The 18,644-nt window shown below is 35.2% G+C and overlaps 3 protein-coding genes across 3 annotated transcripts; 1 reads left to right on the top strand and 2 right to left on the bottom strand.

Moving 5' to 3' along the window:
- The first annotated feature begins 1,171 nt into the window (after nt 1-1,171).
- Nucleotides 1,172-2,337, top strand: LOC142606714 (ethylene-responsive transcription factor ERN1). The gene has a single exon (XM_075778051.1). The coding sequence runs from the start codon at nt 1,306-1,308 to the stop codon at nt 2,164-2,166; it is 861 nt and encodes a 286-aa protein (XP_075634166.1). The 5' UTR covers nt 1,172-1,305; the 3' UTR covers nt 2,167-2,337.
- Nucleotides 2,338-6,036: 3,699 nt separating this feature from the next.
- On the bottom strand, nt 6,037-9,925 carry LOC142607052 (tubulin alpha-3 chain-like). Its single transcript, XM_075778461.1, has 5 exons — nt 9,581-9,925; nt 8,437-8,651; nt 8,141-8,340; nt 7,297-7,805; nt 6,037-6,570 (listed from the first exon to the last, which is right to left on the bottom strand). The coding sequence occupies exons 1-5, from the start codon at nt 9,691-9,693 to the stop codon at nt 6,258-6,260; spliced, it is 1,350 nt and encodes a 449-aa protein (XP_075634576.1). The 5' UTR covers nt 9,694-9,925; the 3' UTR covers nt 6,037-6,257.
- Nucleotides 9,926-15,376: 5,451 nt separating this feature from the next.
- LOC142606466 (uncharacterized) lies at nt 15,377-16,215 on the bottom strand. The gene is made up of 2 exons (XM_075777812.1): nt 16,079-16,215; nt 15,377-16,025 (listed from the first exon to the last, which is right to left on the bottom strand). Exons 1-2 carry the CDS (start codon nt 16,213-16,215, stop codon nt 15,377-15,379), a joined length of 786 nt encoding a protein of 261 aa, XP_075633927.1.
- Between the last annotated feature and the right edge of the window lie 2,429 nt (nt 16,216-18,644).

Below are 18,644 nucleotides of genomic sequence, written 5' to 3'. Positions count from 1 at the left end.
TATTCAATAAAACAACCTAACAAGAACTCTTTGTTTTCCTCGAAGGGGTGTTTGCCAAACCAACCACGAACAGACAAGCTGAACAAATGAAAATTTGATTTGGTTTTTTTAATTTGTATTTAGTTCGCCTAGGTTTATTGTGATAAAGTGAAAACAATTCATAGAGCATTACCTGTATTATAAAACCTACCCTATTTTTGTTTATGAGCAGTATATTAGGGACAGTTTTCAAATAGGCACTCATAAAGAGTGCCTACAACTGGACATGTAATTCTGTAATTTGCTTTCTTTTAAATAAAATTTCTATTTGCACCAAAAAACAAAACAATTCAAAAATGTTATATTGTTCAGAACTGGTCAGATCTTATAGCATGCCAAAGATCCATCTTGTAAAATTCATGCCAACATTTTTGGGTGATTGTGGGACTGGTCCTCTTAATAGACCACGTCACTTGTCCACCATTCCACTAAAAGACTCCTATTTGTTTAAAATTGTTGAGTCAGTAATCAGTTTCTGTTTTTAAAAAAATTCTAACTCAACAATTTTAAACAAATGGGAGTCTTTTAGTAAAATGGTAGATCATATCACTTTTTCACCATGACAACCTTATAATTTCTCAAGACTGGGAGGAGTGATTAACAAAACCCACATTCCACTACTTGATTCCAATCGAAATTGGTGTCTACTTGTTTTCTTCTTTGCTTTTCTTAGGGGCAAAAGAAAAAGAAAAACCCCTCTGTGGCTTTTAGAAGGGTTTAATAATCTTAATTTCTAGTTTGATTGTCAGGGCTCCAAGTGTCCAGCCTTCGTGCCTACACGAATTTTTCTAGTGTATCGTTGTCGTTGACAAAGTGAAGGTGAGGACAGCAAGTCCGGCCTGCCAAACCTGTTAATATTAGGAAAATACAAATAATAATCTTAACTTGTCTTTATATCTTTAATAATTAATTCTTTCCTTTCCTTTCCTTTTGTTTTTTTTATTTATTTATTCTTTCCATCCTCTTGTGGAAATGGCTTCCATGTATCTAGTAGAGAGAAGCATGTTTATATTTTCCCTTTTCTAGTTTTGGTTTTTCTTGTGGAATGGCTTGCATGTCTCTCTGAGAGAGAACATTTCCAAAGTACTCGATATGGTTTAGTCTTTAACTAAACATTGAGATATCAGTCAAAATTTAAAAGAAACAAATTTGAGTTGACATGCTGACAAGAAACAAAAAACGAGCGACCCACTAAGATAAAAACTTATTACAAACCTCCGTGACTCCATTGTATAAATAAGTCCCTTTCTCTCATTTCTCTGATTCATGTTCCATTCGAAGTTAGCAATGGAACATCTACTTCAAAAGCAGCAGAAAGGAGTTTCAGTCTACAAACAAAGCAAATTTAAAGAGAGGACTACCAACAATAGTAGAAGCAAGTTTGTTGGGGTGAGGCAAAGGCCTTCTGGGAAATGGGTTGCAGAGATCAAAGACACAGCACAGAAGATAAGGATGTGGCTGGGGACCTTTGAGACTGCTGAAGAAGCTGCTCGAGCTTATGATGAAGCTGCTTACCTGCTTCGTGGTTCGAATACCCGAACCAACTTTGCCACTCATGCCTCCCCCAATTCACCCATTTCTTTGAAAGTCAAAAACCTCCTCAATCAGAAAAAGAATATGAAACAACAACTCCCTTCAGCAACCACCACTGTTAAACCATGTACTAGAATTAGTTCTAGCTGTTCTGTTACTAATACCTTCCCTGATGATAGTTCCAATTATATTACTAATGATAGTTCTAGCTACTGTTCGAATTATAGTGCTTCCTCTAGTGTCAAAGTCCAAGGCACCCAAATGTCTGGAGATGCATATAGTCCAGACTTGAGCAACTGCATTGCTGAACTTGAAGCAACTAGGTATTATTCTGGTCACTTGTGGCCATTACCGCCCGAGTTTGATCAGCTTCCATTAGTCCAAGAGAAGCTGGAGTTCCCAAAACATGGTGGTTTATTGCCTGGTACAACAGGGATGGACTACACAGAATTTGAGCACATGAAGGTAGAAAGACAAATGTCAGCATCATTATACGCTATGAACGGAGTGAACGAGTGCATGGAGAATGCATATGATGCTAGTGATTCTCTCTGGGATCTTTCTACTTTGTGTCACTTGTTCTGCACAAGTTGATGCCCTGTCCTCTCTTAATACAATGAACTATCAAAGCATGAAGGTAAGAAGAGATTGGAAGCTGTAATGCTGTGTTTGATTAATACAATGAAACTGAAAGTATGCTTTGTTCTACTTTCAAGAAGAGGTACTATTTTTGGTGGTGCAATGAGGATGTTGTAGTATTCATGTAGGAAGATCAAGACTGTGTTACACAAATTGTGAGCTCTGTAAGGTCTTCCTCTCAAGTAATCCTATTGGCTTTTGGCAGCTGTGCATAAGATAATAAATCAATTTTTTTTTGCTCATTCAAGGGTCACCAATTTTCGGGACAATGAATGGCCTATAAGATTGAAGATAGTCCGATTGTCTCTCTTATTTTTTAGGGACAAGGAATGGCCTACAGTTATAATTACATGGAAGGCTATCATGAAATTGCCCCCATGGACTTTTCTCAACAGCTCTCCCCTACTAGCAATTCTAGCACCATCAGTCTACTCAACTTGTAAAAGTTCAGTTCAAAAATAGTTCATATAAAATCTAGAGCCTAATTACTAGATTGATTATCACTATTTTATTTTTATTTTATTATAGATACGGTAAAATTTAAACCTTACGTTTCTTATTTGACGCCAAGAAACTTTACCAGTTGAGCTAACTTTTACCCATCAAATTGATTATCACTTGAACCAACTTAATCAACAATGATTTACCAAATACAATGATAAAATAATCACAAGAAAATCATCACAATTCAAAACTAGTAAAATTAAGCATAAAATTTAAACAAAAATTTAGTGACAAAGTGGAAAACTTTTGAAAAACTCTTCATGTCTATTTGGTTGGAATGATGGAAAAGCGGGACAATGGGGAGGGGATAGAAAAACCTTTATGGTGTGTGGTTTGAGGGTAGAAAAGAGGAAGGATGAAAAATTCTTTTGTTAGGATAAATATTTGTAGAAACTTACTCTCATGCCTCTATTAAATGGTATATTTTTTTTAGAAATATTTTATTAGGAAAAAAAACTGGATTTGGGTATAAAAAATCATACCAAACGTTGACTTCAAGTGGGGAAAAAGAAGAAGAGAGAGAGAGAGAGAGAGAGAGAGAGAGAGAGAGAGAGAGAGAGAGAGAGAACCAATGTCTAAACATTGGGAGGCATAATTGTAAGGACAAAATTTAGTTATAAAATTGGTTATAGCCTTGCTTAATATCTTTTTATTGGAGGTGAATTTTAACAAATATACCATTGGATCACATATTCTTTTTATATCATCCATACTTGTAAAATTTTTAGAAAATTAAAGAAAAATAGTTATGTCATCAATAAATTGTTTAATGGACAAAGTTTAGTTATAAAATTAGTTGTAATCTAAGACTACAATTTTAATCAATATCATTTACGTTACTGCATATTTTGAAAATCTAACTATTGAATTACATATTCTTTATGTTCTTAATACACATCAAATTTTGTGTCAATTAGATATTATTTACTATATGATCTATAAGCTTACCTTTTATACATAATTTTAAATTACAAAAACCTGCAATTTAAACAATTTATTGATGACACAATTATTAATTTTTAATTTTATAAAATTTTTGCAAGCATGGAGGATATAAGAAGAAAATGTAATTCAACGATGGATTTATCAAAATTCACATCCAATAAAAAGATATTAAGTAAAGTTGTAGTTTTAGGTTACAACCAATTTTATAGCTAAACTTTGTTCTTGTTTAAATTGTAAGCTTTCGTAGTTTAAAATTATACATAAAATATAATCTTATAGATTATATAATAAATAATATCTGATTGGCACGAAATTTGACGTGTATATTAAGAGTGTAGAAGACATGCAATTCAACAGTTAGATTTTCGAATAATATAGTAACGTTAATGATATTAAGTAAGGTTGTAACTTTAGTTTACAACCAATTTTATAACTAAATTTTATCCTAATTGTAATTACTATTAGCCATCTATCTTCTCCTATATTTTCTCTCTAAATTGGGGGTTGGAATTTGGTGGGCCAAGAGAGAAAATTGCAGGGTCCCACCATTTTCTCCCCTCCTTCCTTTCCCAACCAACCAAACAAACACTCATTTACTCCATTTTCTCTCCTATTTTCTCTCTCTCCTTTCTATCCTCCCTAATTTTCCTCGTAACGAAAAAAAAAATCCCACTCCAGAAGTAGCCTACCCTACTGAAAATTCACTATAGAAGAGTTTTGTTACAATGACCTAAACTTACTAAACCTTTGCAGATAAATGCTATGTATTACCTAGCAAACGATCCATTCACGTACTACCACAATGACTCAAAAATTACCACCACAAACAAACTCGTCTGCGCCAATCTAGAACTTCTGTACGATAGTGAACTCACTAACAAATGTTAACTAACTACGTAGTTTCAAAAGAAATCAATTTAGGCTCTCAAGATGAAAAGGCATAGATGGGTTTTTTTATTTATTTATTTTTTTTAAGACTCAAGAAAGAAAGCACTCCTAAATGTTTTTGAACCTAGCCTTGACTTGCGTGTATCAATAATTATTTAAGTGTCATATGGAAACAATTTTTTAAACTTTTTGTTTTTGTTGTTTGTTGAAAGTAAAAAAAAAAAAAGTGAGACTAGCAATAAGCGAAATTCATAGAGTGAGACTTGCAAACAATAAATGATTGTGACTTTTTGATAAGAAAATAAGCTAAGTGGAATTTGCGAACAATACCTGGTCGTGGCAATTTGACCACAAACAAGCTAAAAGTGATTAGTAGGTTGTGATTGGTATGCAATAAAAGTGATGTTAATGAAACTCCCGTATAAACATATGTTACACTAATTACAATCTACCATCAATTTATTGTGTTAATAGAATTTTTGGAGTAATAGTATAATTTATACCCACTTTCTTAGGTGAGGAAAGACCTTTGCATGCCACCACTAGGATAATGTAGCATAATTTCATTCCTTTTTCTTATTCTTCCTCTCAAAATAAAGAAAATAAAATAATTTATTACCATTTTGATCCTCTTTTGTCTTGTGTTTCAAAAATGGTCCATACTCTTTCAAGTGTAAAATTTTAGTTTTATAACTTTTGTTCTTATGTGTTATGACAAAAAGGTTATTGCCGAATGGAAAAAGCCCGAGATAACAAATGAATAATAATGCACCAAAAAAGAGGGTAAAACCACAACCTGTTAACGAAAAAAAATATACAGCGTGTAGGGAGTGATATTGGGGGTCTGAAATCCTTAGCCCCAGAACCATCACCCATACATAATAGTGTTTTACGGGGTCAATCTTGCCAAAACCACCTTACCCACAATCTATCTGTCACCACAAGTCTAAAAATAATATCTCAAACTCCAAAACCAGCTTTCATGGCAACCATCCACCCTTGTGAACACCCATCACCAAGCTCAACAAACCCAATCAAATAAATCATAACATACTCACCACTTCTCCAAACACCAACAGACTTGACTACTCACCACATCTTCGAACACCAGCTCAAAGTCTAAACAAAGGTCAGCCTCGATATAGCGAGGAAGAAAAACTGAAAAAGAATAAAGAGAGAAGATTAAATAGATCTAAGAGCAATGAGAAAAGAAGAGAGAGATTTGGCCTAATGAAGCGAGATCTGAGAAAGAATTAAACAAAATGTAAGATACAAAGCAAATTGTCTCAAAGACAATATGGTTGTAACTGTTGGACTGTAGATCAAATGACTTAAACCATCATTCTTCGTCAATTAATTACATCCCACATCAGGGCTACTATGCATATTTATCAATGAGGTGACTACCGATATATATAGGCATCCAGAAATTACATTCTCTGAATGGTCACAAAAATTAAACAAAGAAATTCAAAGAGAAACTGTAACTCATCCTGAAATATCATTTCATTAATACCATGACCCTGAAATATCAATTCATTACTACCACAAAAAGAACAATTATTCAGAACAGACAAACTCTGATAATTTCTTGGCATGCACAAAACATTGATACAAGAAATAGAAGAACATGAAAATAAAGCATAGGGGCAAAGGCAAATGCTCATATACAGACACAAACTTCATACGAACACCCTCACAGAACTACATTAGTAATCTTCAGCTTCCTCTTCATCATCAACACCTTCAGCACCAACTTCTTCATAATCTTTCTCAAGAGCAGCCAGATCTTCACGGGCTTCTGAGAACTCCCCTTCCTCCATGCCCTCACCAACATACCAGTGAACAAATGCTCTTTTGGAATACATGAGATCAAATTTGTGGTCAATACGTGAGAAAACCTCAGCTACTGCTGTGTTGTTGCTGATCATGCAGACAGCTCGCTGCACCTTGGCAAGATCACCACCGGGTACAACTGTTGGAGGCTGATAGTTGATACCACATTTGAAGCCAGTTGGGCACCTGTGAAATCCAACACAACAAATTTTTCAGATCTCATTGGACAATAAGGACGCTGTTTAAGGGTTACATTGCAAGTTGTCCAACTGGGAGATGCAACACAAAAACCAATTATATAGTGTGCTTCAAACAAACCACTTCAAAATGAAAAGCAATGGCAAATTCATCAAAATCTTAAGTTGGCATGCAGGTCTAACATATAAAAAGGTATAGAGCTGATGCTCCAGTCATACTTCCAAATACATTGGAAGCTGGGAACAAAGAAACACAGTCAATGTTACCAACCCTTAATCCAAAGTAGCCTACATTACTTCTACGGAATTGATAAACCAAGCCAATCACCAAACCAGGGAAAAAAAAAATCAGGCCAAACAATGTTCACTAAAAGGATACAGTAAAGCAAAGCAAGAAAGAATTTACCCCTGAACTCTAGCAGAGTAATCAAGGAAAGAAATCCCCCTTTGCATTCTGCAACTTTTTGCAGAACAATTCTAGAGTTATATGAGGTATGCATTTGATGAGTCTAGATGGTAAGACTAATTAGGTCAAATGGGTTTAAATACACAACAATACAATCCAAGAAAATGATGCCAAGGACTTAATAAAAGAAGTTTGATAAACAATCTTAGACAACATTTTCCCAAGATTAAGCTCATAGTTATATTTCATCCAGCTTTACTTAAGTATGTGTTAGTCTTTGCCTTGTTGAATGCATTTTTTTCCTCTTACCAGTCAACAAACTGAACAGTTCTTTTGGTTTTGATGGTGCCAACTGCAGCATTAACATCCTTGGGAACAACATCTCCCCGGTACATTAAGCAGCAGGCCATGTATTTCCCATGCCTTGGATCACACTTAGCCATCATGCTTGAGGGCTCAAACACTGCATTTGTGATTTCAGGAATTGAAAGCTGCTCATGATATGCCTTTTCAGCTGAGATGACTGGGGCATATGAAGAAAGCATGAAATGGATCCGGGGATATGGTACAAGGTTGGTCTGGAACTCAGTAATATCCACATTAATAGCCCCATCAAATCTCAATGAAGTTGTCAAGGACGAAATGATTTGAGATATCAATCGGTTCAAATTGGTATAAGTTGGCCTCTCAATATCAAGGGATCTTCGGCAAATGTCATAGATAGCTTCATTGTCCAAGAGCACAGACACATCTGTGTGTTCAAGCAAAGAATGAGTAGAAAGGACACTGTTATAAGGCTCCACAACTGCCGTTGAAACCTATCAGAAAAAAAAGTTCACCAGAATTGAACCCCGTATTAGCTTTACTTGAATAGTGAAACAAAGTGTTTCTTTTGAAATGATATTTCTTACATAAATTGTACCAAAATGAGCATCAATAAGCACAATAAAAACCACAATCCAAACAACAAAGGAGTTTCCATCCTATACAGTTCAAAAACAACCCTGAATTTCTTTCCTTTTATGCCCATATGTGATAGAGCTTCCAGAAATGTTCCCAACTAATCATTATTAAAAATACACCTCCGACAACAACACTATATACAAACTTTTAGCAAAGAGTGAAGGATAAAAATATTAGTAACCATCTGTACCTGGGGAGAAGGATAGATGGTGAATCCAAGCTTCGACTTCTTCCCATAGTCTACTGACAGGCGTTCTAACAACAATGACCCTAGACCAGAACCAGTACCACCACCAACAGCACTAAACACCAAAAACCCTTGCAAGCCAGTACAGTTATCAGCTAATTTCCTTACTCGATCCAGGCAGAGATCTACAATTTCCTTCCCAACTGCACAACAAGCCAGAATAAGGTTAAAGCAACATGATTAACATATTAAAATTTTCCACTTCATGCAATTTGCAAACAATGTCACTTATCACTTACCTGTATAGTGTCCTCTTGCAAAATTATTAGCAGCATCTTCCTTGCCAGAAATTAGCTGTTCGGGATGGAAGAGTTGCCGGTAAGCTCCAGTCCTAACTTCATCAATAACAGTTGGTTCCAAGTCAACAAATATGGCCCGAGGCACATGCTTACCTGAACCAGTCTCACTGAAGAAGGTATTGAAAGCATCGTGTGCAACACCCACAGAAGTGTCACTGCAAAGACAGAGGTTCATAAGCAGCTCAGTACAAATCTAACCCAACAAGCACAACAGAACTACAATTACAAAAACCTTAGTCCCTAAATTTCGGGGCCAACAATGGTTCCTCAACAAAATTATTTGGGTCAGCCAAATCTAACCCAACAAGTGCAAGGCCTAAAATAGTTAGCAAACATTGTGAGAATTTGACTACAATGCAATATGTTATTGTTCCAAATCCAGGAAAAATTGAGCAATGTCCATTTCTGAATTCACCAAATCCAACTGAAAACCTTAAAATCCTCTTACTAAGCCTCTTAGATAGTGGCTCATATTCTGAATGAGAGAGTAAGACTAGTATGACAACTGACAAGCATATATTGGCAAATTTAACGAGGGTTTCTTGGGGCAGTATAAATTCATTGTAAACCCTTATTTTTCATGTAGTGGAAATCTCAACTACTGGGTATGGCACATTGCTGAACCACATAAATCTGAGTGTTATTTATTCATTTTCCTTCTCTTTTCTGTTTTATTCTCACTAACATTGCTCAGATCTGAGATCTTCAACAAACCCAAAAGCCCTCTCCAATTACAAAAACATCATATGCATCCCAACATATAACCACATCTTCAAACAATCTCCAAATACAAATACAATGATACAACAGAAAAAATCCCAACTCTCAGATTCGTCCAAAATTACAAAGACCCAGATGAATTTCATTGCTGGGAATTAATCAAAAACAAAATCTAGCAACATACACACAAAAATATATGTAAACCCAGAATGCAAAAACACATTACAAAACGCATTGGAAAACAAAAAGTAGGAAATGAAAATGACAAACAAATAAAATAGTAATAATCAGCCACTGGTAGATCGCTTCAGATTCAAGTCCACACACATAAACAAAGATGCATATATATATATAAAAAATATACCTGGGCATTGTACCATCTGGGTGAATGTCATGCTCAAGGCAATAGAGTTCCCAACAAGAATTTCCCACCTGAATCCCAGCCTGACCAATATGTATGCTTATTATCTCTCTCATCTTGCTGCTTCTTTTGCTTCTTCTTCTTTGTCTTTCTGGGTTTCTTTGTTTTTGTGTGTGTGTGTGAGAGAGACTGAAAGAAATGAAAAAGAAAAGTGGCGCTTCTGAGATTTGACCTAAATGCAAAATGGAATAAGGAAAGGAAACGCACAACCTTTGTGGTTTTCTCTGTTTTGTGCTTTGTGTTGTGTTGTGTTTTTTCTCTCAAAACATCAATTTAAGTGCTTTCTATAATTTCTCTTTACTACCCACTACCTTTTTTTTTTTTTTTTTTTCCTTTTTTAAATTAAAATGAAAAATAATTTAAAATCAAATAAAATTTGAGGAGATATTTTTTTTAAGACTTGTCTTCTACTTCAAATTGTCACAGTGGGGGCCCACCATTTGGCGCCAGCCTTTCATTGGACCCCTCCTATATCTCCCAAATGACCATATTGCCTCCCCCCTCTACCTTTTATTTTGATTGTTATTAAAAATGTCCTTAAATTTTGGGCCATACCTATTTTATTATTTTTTAGACTTTTAAACTTGAAAATTTTGTTTTTAGTCCTAAAAGAAAATTATAAAACGTGTCATCAAGTTTTGTCATTCTTGTCTTGTTATTATAATTCTTACCCTTTTTTTTAGAAGAATTATAAAAGAACTTTTCAAATTTAGAGAATTAAAAACTAGATACAAATTTTATAAACTAATAGTATATCATGATATTATCACCTATTTTATTTTAGTATTTAAAATTTTTAGTGTCATTTGGTATACTGAATCGAGATTGCAACATTTATTATTGGAGAAAAAATGTGTTGTGATGTAATAACTAAACATATTTATAAGTTTGTTGTGAGTTATAATATTTATAATAAGACTTAAGATCTATTTTAAGAAAAATCTTATTCATACAATAATATTTCATAAAAAATAATATTGTTTTAAATTTGAGAGAGAGAGATAGATGAGTTATTTTTTATTTTTATAATTGTTATGCACATATGGAAAGATTTTTATTTGAAAATATATTAAGTTTAGAATTTTATTACACCTACTAAAAAATAGTTATTACAACCCTTTTAAAGAACATTCTCAAAAAAAAAAAAACCAATTTAAAGAGAAATAATTATTTCTTATTTAAAAGAATAACTATTCTAGGTAATAAAACACATAACCAAACTACAGAAACCAAAACATTGCATAGTTTATTATAGTCTACCAAACATATTTTTAGTCTGGCACAAGCAAATAAAAGAAATTTATATAGGAGTTGATACAATATGCTAAAGTGATCCTTCATATGCTTAAAAATTAAACTTCTTATAAGAACTCCCATTCTATCATATTGTAGGTGGTTCATGTCACAGTTATCTCATTACAAGATTGGCATTCTTACCGTAAAGTTAATAGAATTACATATGTAGTGGTGAATTTTCATCAAATCTAGTGTAGGTGGGTAGGTTGGAAAACAAAACCGCACTGCAATAAAGAATTTGTCTAAAACATAGTTTAGATCTTCAAGACTCACTAATTAGAGGCATGCAAATGAGAACAGGCCTTTTATTTGGGCCAAATACCAACGGTGGGATTGGTCGGAAGCCCTCTTACTGTTAAATTAGTGAAGGGAATCATAGTGTAAGTTTAGAGAAAAATTACAAAGCAACAATCATCAAGAGAGATATAACTTCCATTCAAATTTGAGGGGGGATTTATAGTATTATACGAATGGAGATTGGAACACTTCCTTTATGTTGTCAAGAAAGAGTTCTATTAACACCATCCTCCAAGCTCACAGAGGAAATGTGATCCTAGAGTACTTTCCTCCATGTTGTAGAGAGCCCCTATCATGCTGCATTATATGCAATTGAAGACATATTAGGCATACTAGATGCAAATATGAAGGGTGATGATTCCCCATCAACACTCATTTTTAGGTAGAAGTCTTTAGTTGTTGCCTTACGGATGTCGCGGAAGCCTAAAGAAAGCACACATGATATTCTCTTGATAGAATAGAAACTAAACTGTTAGTTCCTGGTAATAAACCTCGAATTCACAAGGGGTTTCCTTAATCCACAAGGAGAATAAAACTGAAATCTACTATAGAAATAATTTGACAAAAGTCTATGTTTATTGACAATAGTCTAATTTGCCTTTGACGGCTATAAAACATATAAATATTGAGAAAAACGTCTAAAAACCATAATTCGCATTAATTACGCGATTAGGTGACAAAATACTGAAATTTACCAAAAATTGCAAAATTGAGTTAAATGCAGAATTATAAACTACTGACATTAAGGATTGTCCCAAAACAAATGAGACCTTATTCTAACTTTTAAACTAAAAGTTATTAGGGAAATTTTTTTTTTACTATAAATAGCAAAAATACTGGATCAGAACGTCGTTTCCCTTTAACCTGCCAAATTTCATGCAATTTCAACACTGTTACCCCGATGGCCTCTACTAGCACCCTCCTTTAATCTTGCATTATGACTTCTTGCGTCTCTGTTGCTCTAAGAAGACATGTGTTGTTTGTTCTACATCACTTACTCGGCCTCTTTTGAGCTTTTTATTTTTATTTTTTTTTTGAGAAACCAAACCCATGGGTCAAAGAACTATATTGAAAAAAGGAACTAAAAAAAAGAAGCAAATTACATCGCATCATGCATAACAAGTGGAGCTATATCCTCAGGAATGGAATCAATCGAAACCTGTAGCTCGACACCAAACTTACATTGTCTAGCTAGAAAATGGGCAATTGAGTTGCCTACTCGTTTTACATGAGAAAAATTGCAAACATGAAAGTCTATAGCAAGGATAAGAACATCGCTCGACACCTAGCCATGTTCTGGATGTTTAGAGTCTTTCAACTGAATAGCCTTTACAATAACTTCGGCATCCCCTTCAAAAACACAATCAAAAAGACAAAGATCCTTGGCAAAAACCATGGTTCTTCTGCAAGCTAAAGCCTCAACCGTAGCCACAACATTTGGAATGGGAATTTTTTCAGCTAGAGCACCAATCACACGGCTAGAGGAATCACGGGCCACTACACCCAGACCAGCACAGCTCAGTTGCTTGAAATTTTCCCCATCAAAGTTGATCTTATACAGGGGAGAGATGGGATGAATCCACCTCACAGCTCGAGCTATAGCGGCAGAAGGCGCGCTATGAATAACATGGGCTGACTAGAATTCATTAAGCATGCTATCTGCCTTGGACCGAATCAAATGGTTCTCTGTGATGAAACCCCCACATCTTTTAGCATTTCTATTATTCCATATAAGCCAAAACATCATAGCCAGCAAATCCACATCTACACTACCACCTATTGAAAGCCACTTCCAAGAAATCAGAGAACACACTAAATTTGAACCTTACCAACTTCTTTAGCTCGTCATGACCATTCCAAATTTCGATTAGGGGATTATAGCCCCACAAGGCATGGATTGTGTCTTCAGTATTTGACTTGCACATTGGGCAGCAAACAAAATTTACCACCCTACTTTTCCACAAATTAAGCATTGTGGGAATGGCTTCATTTGCTGCTCTCCAAACTAAGTGTTTAACCTTTTGAGGGACCTGCAAATTCCAAATACCCTTCCACAAAGTTTTGCTGCAACTGCTAGATGAGCTAGTTGGTTGAACAACCCGGTCTATGGTGGCAAGAAGCTTGTAGGTTAACCGAGTAGAGAAGGCATTAGCTGAAGGAAACCAAACCTGCTTGTCTAGAGCATCATGAAGACTTATAGGCAGACCCATAATCAAGCTTGCTTCATGTGATAGGAACTTCTGAGAAATCAGCTCCCTCTTCCAGGTGTGAGTCTTGGGGTCTATAAGGTCATAGACCCATGAATCTAGATGCAGCACTGAGACCGGAGAGATAACCTTTGAAGCTAATGTTTTTGGCAGCCAATTATCACCTTTGATCACAATAGATTCTCTATTTCCCACTCTCCAGATTGTGCCCAAATCTAATACATGTCTAGCCTGCAGTAAGCTCTTCCAAGCAAAGGATCCTTTATTTGGGTTGTCGCATTCCATGATGGAGCAATTTGGGAAAAACTTAGCTTTGAAAACTTTATAAAAGAGAGATTCAGTATGGATTTTCAGTCTCCAAACTTGCTTCGCCAAAAGAGAATCATTAAACCTGCTTAATTCCCTAAACCCCATTCCACCATCACACTTTGGGAGGCATAATTTTTCCCAGCTCAACCAATGGATTTTCTTTTGGTCACCTCTATAACCCCACCAAAACTTCCTTATTAATACCTCAATTTCCTTTATCAAACCTTTCGGGAGCTTAAAGCAAGACATAGTATACGTTGGTATTGCTTGAACAACTACTTTAATGAGAATTTTCCACCCCGCTTGCGATAGTAATTTTTCTTTCCAGCCCTTAAGCTTCTTCCAAATTCTTTCCTTCATTATACTAAAAGATTTCTTCTTTGCTTGACCAATCAAAGAAGGGAGACCCAAGTATTTATTCGAATCTTTGGATAGATGGGACCCCTAGGAAGTTCTTGATAGCATCCTGAGTTGGATGCATAGTATTAGTGCTAAAGAATATATTCGTCTTACCCCTGTTAATACTTTGACCCGAAGCTAGTTCATAGCTATAAAGGATTGATTAGAGCTTAACACACTCAGACAGAGAAGCTCTACAGAAGACGAAGCTATCATCCACGAACAACAGATGAGAAATCCTAGGTCCAGCCAGGTAGAGAGAAACACCACTGATAGCACCCTTCTCTTCAGCCTTGGTAAAGAGGGCATGAAGTCCTTTAGTCACCAGCAAGAATAAGTATGGTGACAGGGGGTCACCCTGGCGAAGACCTCTAGTCGGAGAGATGGGACCGTGAGGTTGACCATTCAGCATTATAGAGAAAGACACTGATCGGATACAAGCAGAAATAAGTTGAATCCATTTTGGGGCGAAACTCATTTTTTGCATGATCAGTTCAAGGAACTTCCATTCAACCCTGTCATAGGCTTTTCGCATATCAAGTTTCAGCGCCATGTAGCCCATTTTACCGGACCGTTTGGATTTCAAGTGGTGGAGAGATTCATGAGCTACCAAAATATTGTCAGTAATAAGTCTCTCGGACATGAATGCGCTTTGAGTTTCTGAGATCAGCTGAGGGAGAAGGGGTTTCAGGCGGTTTGCCAACACCTTTGCAATGAGCTTATACAACACACTACTCAGACTAATAGGCTAAAAATCAGTTACCTTTCTAGGACTCTGGATTTTTGGAATAAGAGTTAAATAGGTATGATTAATGGCCATGGGGATCGTACCTGAGTTGAGGGCTGAAAGGATTGCCACTGTAACCTTCCCTCCCACTTTATTCCAGAATTGCTTATAAAATAGAGGAGGAAGGCTGTCGGGACTAGGGGCCGTATCTGCTTCCATCTGCATTAAAGCTAAACTGATGTCCTTTGAATTAAATGGTCCGAGTAGCTCTTCATTCATAGTCCTGGAAACCCTTGGAATCACTCCCTCTAACACTGGTTCAAAGACACTGGGATTTGCGGAAGTAAACAAGGAAGGGAAATAGGAAATTAGCATATCACCAATTCGATTCTCATCTTCAATCCAATCCCCATGATCATTCTCCAGGCCTGATATAAGGTTTCTTTTGTTTCTTTCTGTTGCTTGATAGTGAAAGTATTTCGTGTTTAAGTCCCCATGCTTCAATCAATCAACCTTAGATCGTTGATTCCACGTGCACTCCTCCAAGACCATGAGTTTTTTAATGTCCTCTGAGAGGACTTGTAACCTGTCATGCCTTTTACTAGCCATAGAAATGGTTTCTGCCTCTATTAACTCCTTTCTTTTCCGAGCTAAAGTTTGATGAACATTCCCAAACACATTTTTATCCCACAACAGAAGCTGAGCTTGGCAATTTTCGACCTTTTTAATGACTTTCCCCATGGAATCACCCAAAACATCCTCCTCCCAGGCCGAATGTACCACACCTTCACACCTCTCGTCCTTGAGCCACATAGCTTCAAAGTGGAAAGGTTTTTGGGGTTTGTAAAATTGGGACCGAATATCATTAGAGCATAACCATATTGGTTTATGATCAAAGGATAACGCCGATAAATGATGGAGACGAGCTGTAGGGAATTTTAGCAACCAATCCAGCGTCGCTAAGGCTCTATCTAATTTGACCCAGATCACTTGACCACTAAACCTTCTATTACACCACGTATAAGGCAGACCCGAGAAACCTAGGTCCTTAAAGCCACACACATCCAAGCAATCCCTAAAATTTTGCATTTGAAACTCAGGCCTGATAGCCCCACCCGATTTCTCACCTAGTTTAGTGATCTTGTTAAATCTCCTATACAAACCCATGGTAAATTAAATTGAGAGCTAAGGTGACGAAGAACTGACCAAGAATCTTTCCAGTTGGCCACTTCTAGAGCTCCGTAGAACCCTGTGAAGCGCCAGGCATCATCAATTCCAGGATCCACCACTGCGTCAATATGCTGAGGCGAGAAAGTGCGAATGTGAAAGTCAAGATCGTTCATCCAGAGCAGAGCTAACCCACTACTCAAATTTTTCCTCGGCACAATGAACAGATTATCAAACTTCAGGCGGCATCGAAGTTTCTCTAGGTACGAAGTTATATCATTGGATGTCTATCATTGGATGTCTTGTAGTTTGATTCCTCAAGGGCACTGTTCATTTATATTTAATTGCTTTAACCTAAGGTCATATCTACAACTTGTGCTCAATTGACTCAGAGCTCGACAGGACGCCTTTGGATCGTCCAATTTCAATGATTTTGGGCCAAGCTCAACTAGGCAATTTTGGTTAGTTTTTTTTAGTAAATAATTATTTTAAAAAAAGAAATAAATATGTTTTTTAGGATACAAAGAGTCCGTTTGGATAGAACTTATTGCTGAAAACTGAAAACTGAAAACTGAAAATACTGTATAAAAATAATTTTTTAATGTGTAAAAATTACTGTTCATCCCAAAAAGTACTGTTCATTGGCCTAAAATCACTGTTCATGGCCAATGAACAGTGACACATGCGCGTGGAAAAAAAAAAAAAAAAAAAAAAACTGCCCAGACGTGGACGCAGCCTCCTATCCAAACGCATTCAAAGTTACAAAAGAGATTAAAAAAATTAATTCATTTCAAGTGTTGGATTAAGTTACTCCCTGAGGTGTCCCAAGAAAGCCTCACCCAGATTAAAAGATATAATAAATATATTATCAATTCTTTTGGTAACTATTTTAAAGATTTATTTCAAATTTTCAATGATTATTTGATAAGTTTAGCTTGGAAAAACGTCTCCTTCAAAAGAAAAAAAAAAAATCATTTTGACTTTATAAAAGAAAAGTCGCAAAGGACTAAGGAGTAAGGAGTAAACTTTGAAAAAAAGGAAAAGTCGGTAAGGACTAACGGGTAAACTTAAAAAAAAAAAAAAAAAAAAAAATTATATAAATGCACTAATTGTTGTCAAGAGTTTTATTGGGGAGTGGGGCAGACTCATTGGATCCTCAGACCACATGCATGGTCTAAAAAGGAATATATTGGATTCGGCAGGGGTAGAATGGGCAAAATAGAAAAGGATGGCCAGCTTGGCCATGTGAAACGAACCAATTGAATAGCTGCTTTTTTTTTTTTTTTTTTTAATTAATTTTTAAAATAATAATTGAAATGCTGTTTAGCTAAAAGAATATGTGATATTTGATAATAAAAAAAAAGTATATCCATATCATGCTTCGTTGTCTATCTCTCAACTTCATTCAACACAGGAAACAAAAAAAAAAAAAATTTAACAACACCTATTTCTTTTAAGTTTTAGTTATACTCCTAAGTCCTAAGAGTGAAATTAATACACAATATTAATAACAATTATATATATATATATATATATATATATATATATATATATGCAATGACCTGTTTATTACATAGCTATTGCGTGAAACAAAATTATTAATGATCTTAATGAAAGTGAATTTTTACTTAAAAAAAAAATAGTGCCAAATGGCTAATAGCATGAGGTCATACTGCTTACTCCATGAGATTACTTAATTATTTGATATCCCTGCTGCAGGCTTACTCACATCGCAAAATAATAATAATAATAATAATAATGGTATATATTATTATTATTATTATTATTATTGTCTTCACCTTTCAATCCTATATTGTTAATTCTCAAGTTCAATCTTGCCTTCTTCTAAGTTCTAGCTTCCTTTAATAAAAACAAAATAATTGAAGCTTTGGGAATGTGTGTTTAGAGAGAGAGAGGGAGCGAGAGAGAGCCATGCTAATAAAACCAAAATGAAATTCCGGTGATGAACCTCCAAATCTAATTCTTATATTTGTATCCTTCCTCCTATTGCCGGCGGTTGGACTAACATGGTTATTGGTTAGTGACCACTTACCACCTTATATTAGTTTTTTTTTTTTTTGTTGAGAAAGTACCACCTTATATTAGCGAGCTTTGTAAGTTGGCATTCACATGCTAATATTCCTCCCTCCTCTCTGGCTGCACAATGAGTAAACTTGATATTTCACCTACATTCTCAACCACCCTCCAACCCCAAAAAAAGGGGAAGAAATAATAAATTAATATAGTTGAACATGATAAATCCTTGAATGGTAAACATTATGATCATACATAATCATTTCTCTCACAAATTTGTATAATTTGAATGTAGTTAAGGTCATTTATATATAATATATTAGGATATTTCTATAAATGAGCAGACCATGGTTTTATAGAATACCATGAACTATTATAAATTTGAAATACCATGAGCTACTGTGGTTATAAGATTATCATAAAATATTATTATATGTACTCATATATTGGGTTTCTGTTGTAAATGTAGACCATCATATCAAACTACGTTAATTCTCTAGGGTTTTTTTTTTTTTTTTTTTTCTCTCTTTTTATATATATTTTTTCTTATTTATATTTTAACAACATAATA

The sequence above is a fragment of the Castanea sativa genome, chromosome 8 (assembly GCF_040712315.1).
Source record: "Castanea sativa cultivar Marrone di Chiusa Pesio chromosome 8, ASM4071231v1".
Classification (NCBI taxonomy): Eukaryota; Viridiplantae; Streptophyta; class Magnoliopsida; order Fagales; family Fagaceae; genus Castanea; species Castanea sativa.
Note: the sequence above shows the minus strand (reverse complement) of the source record. Positions and strands in the feature narration are given on the sequence as shown.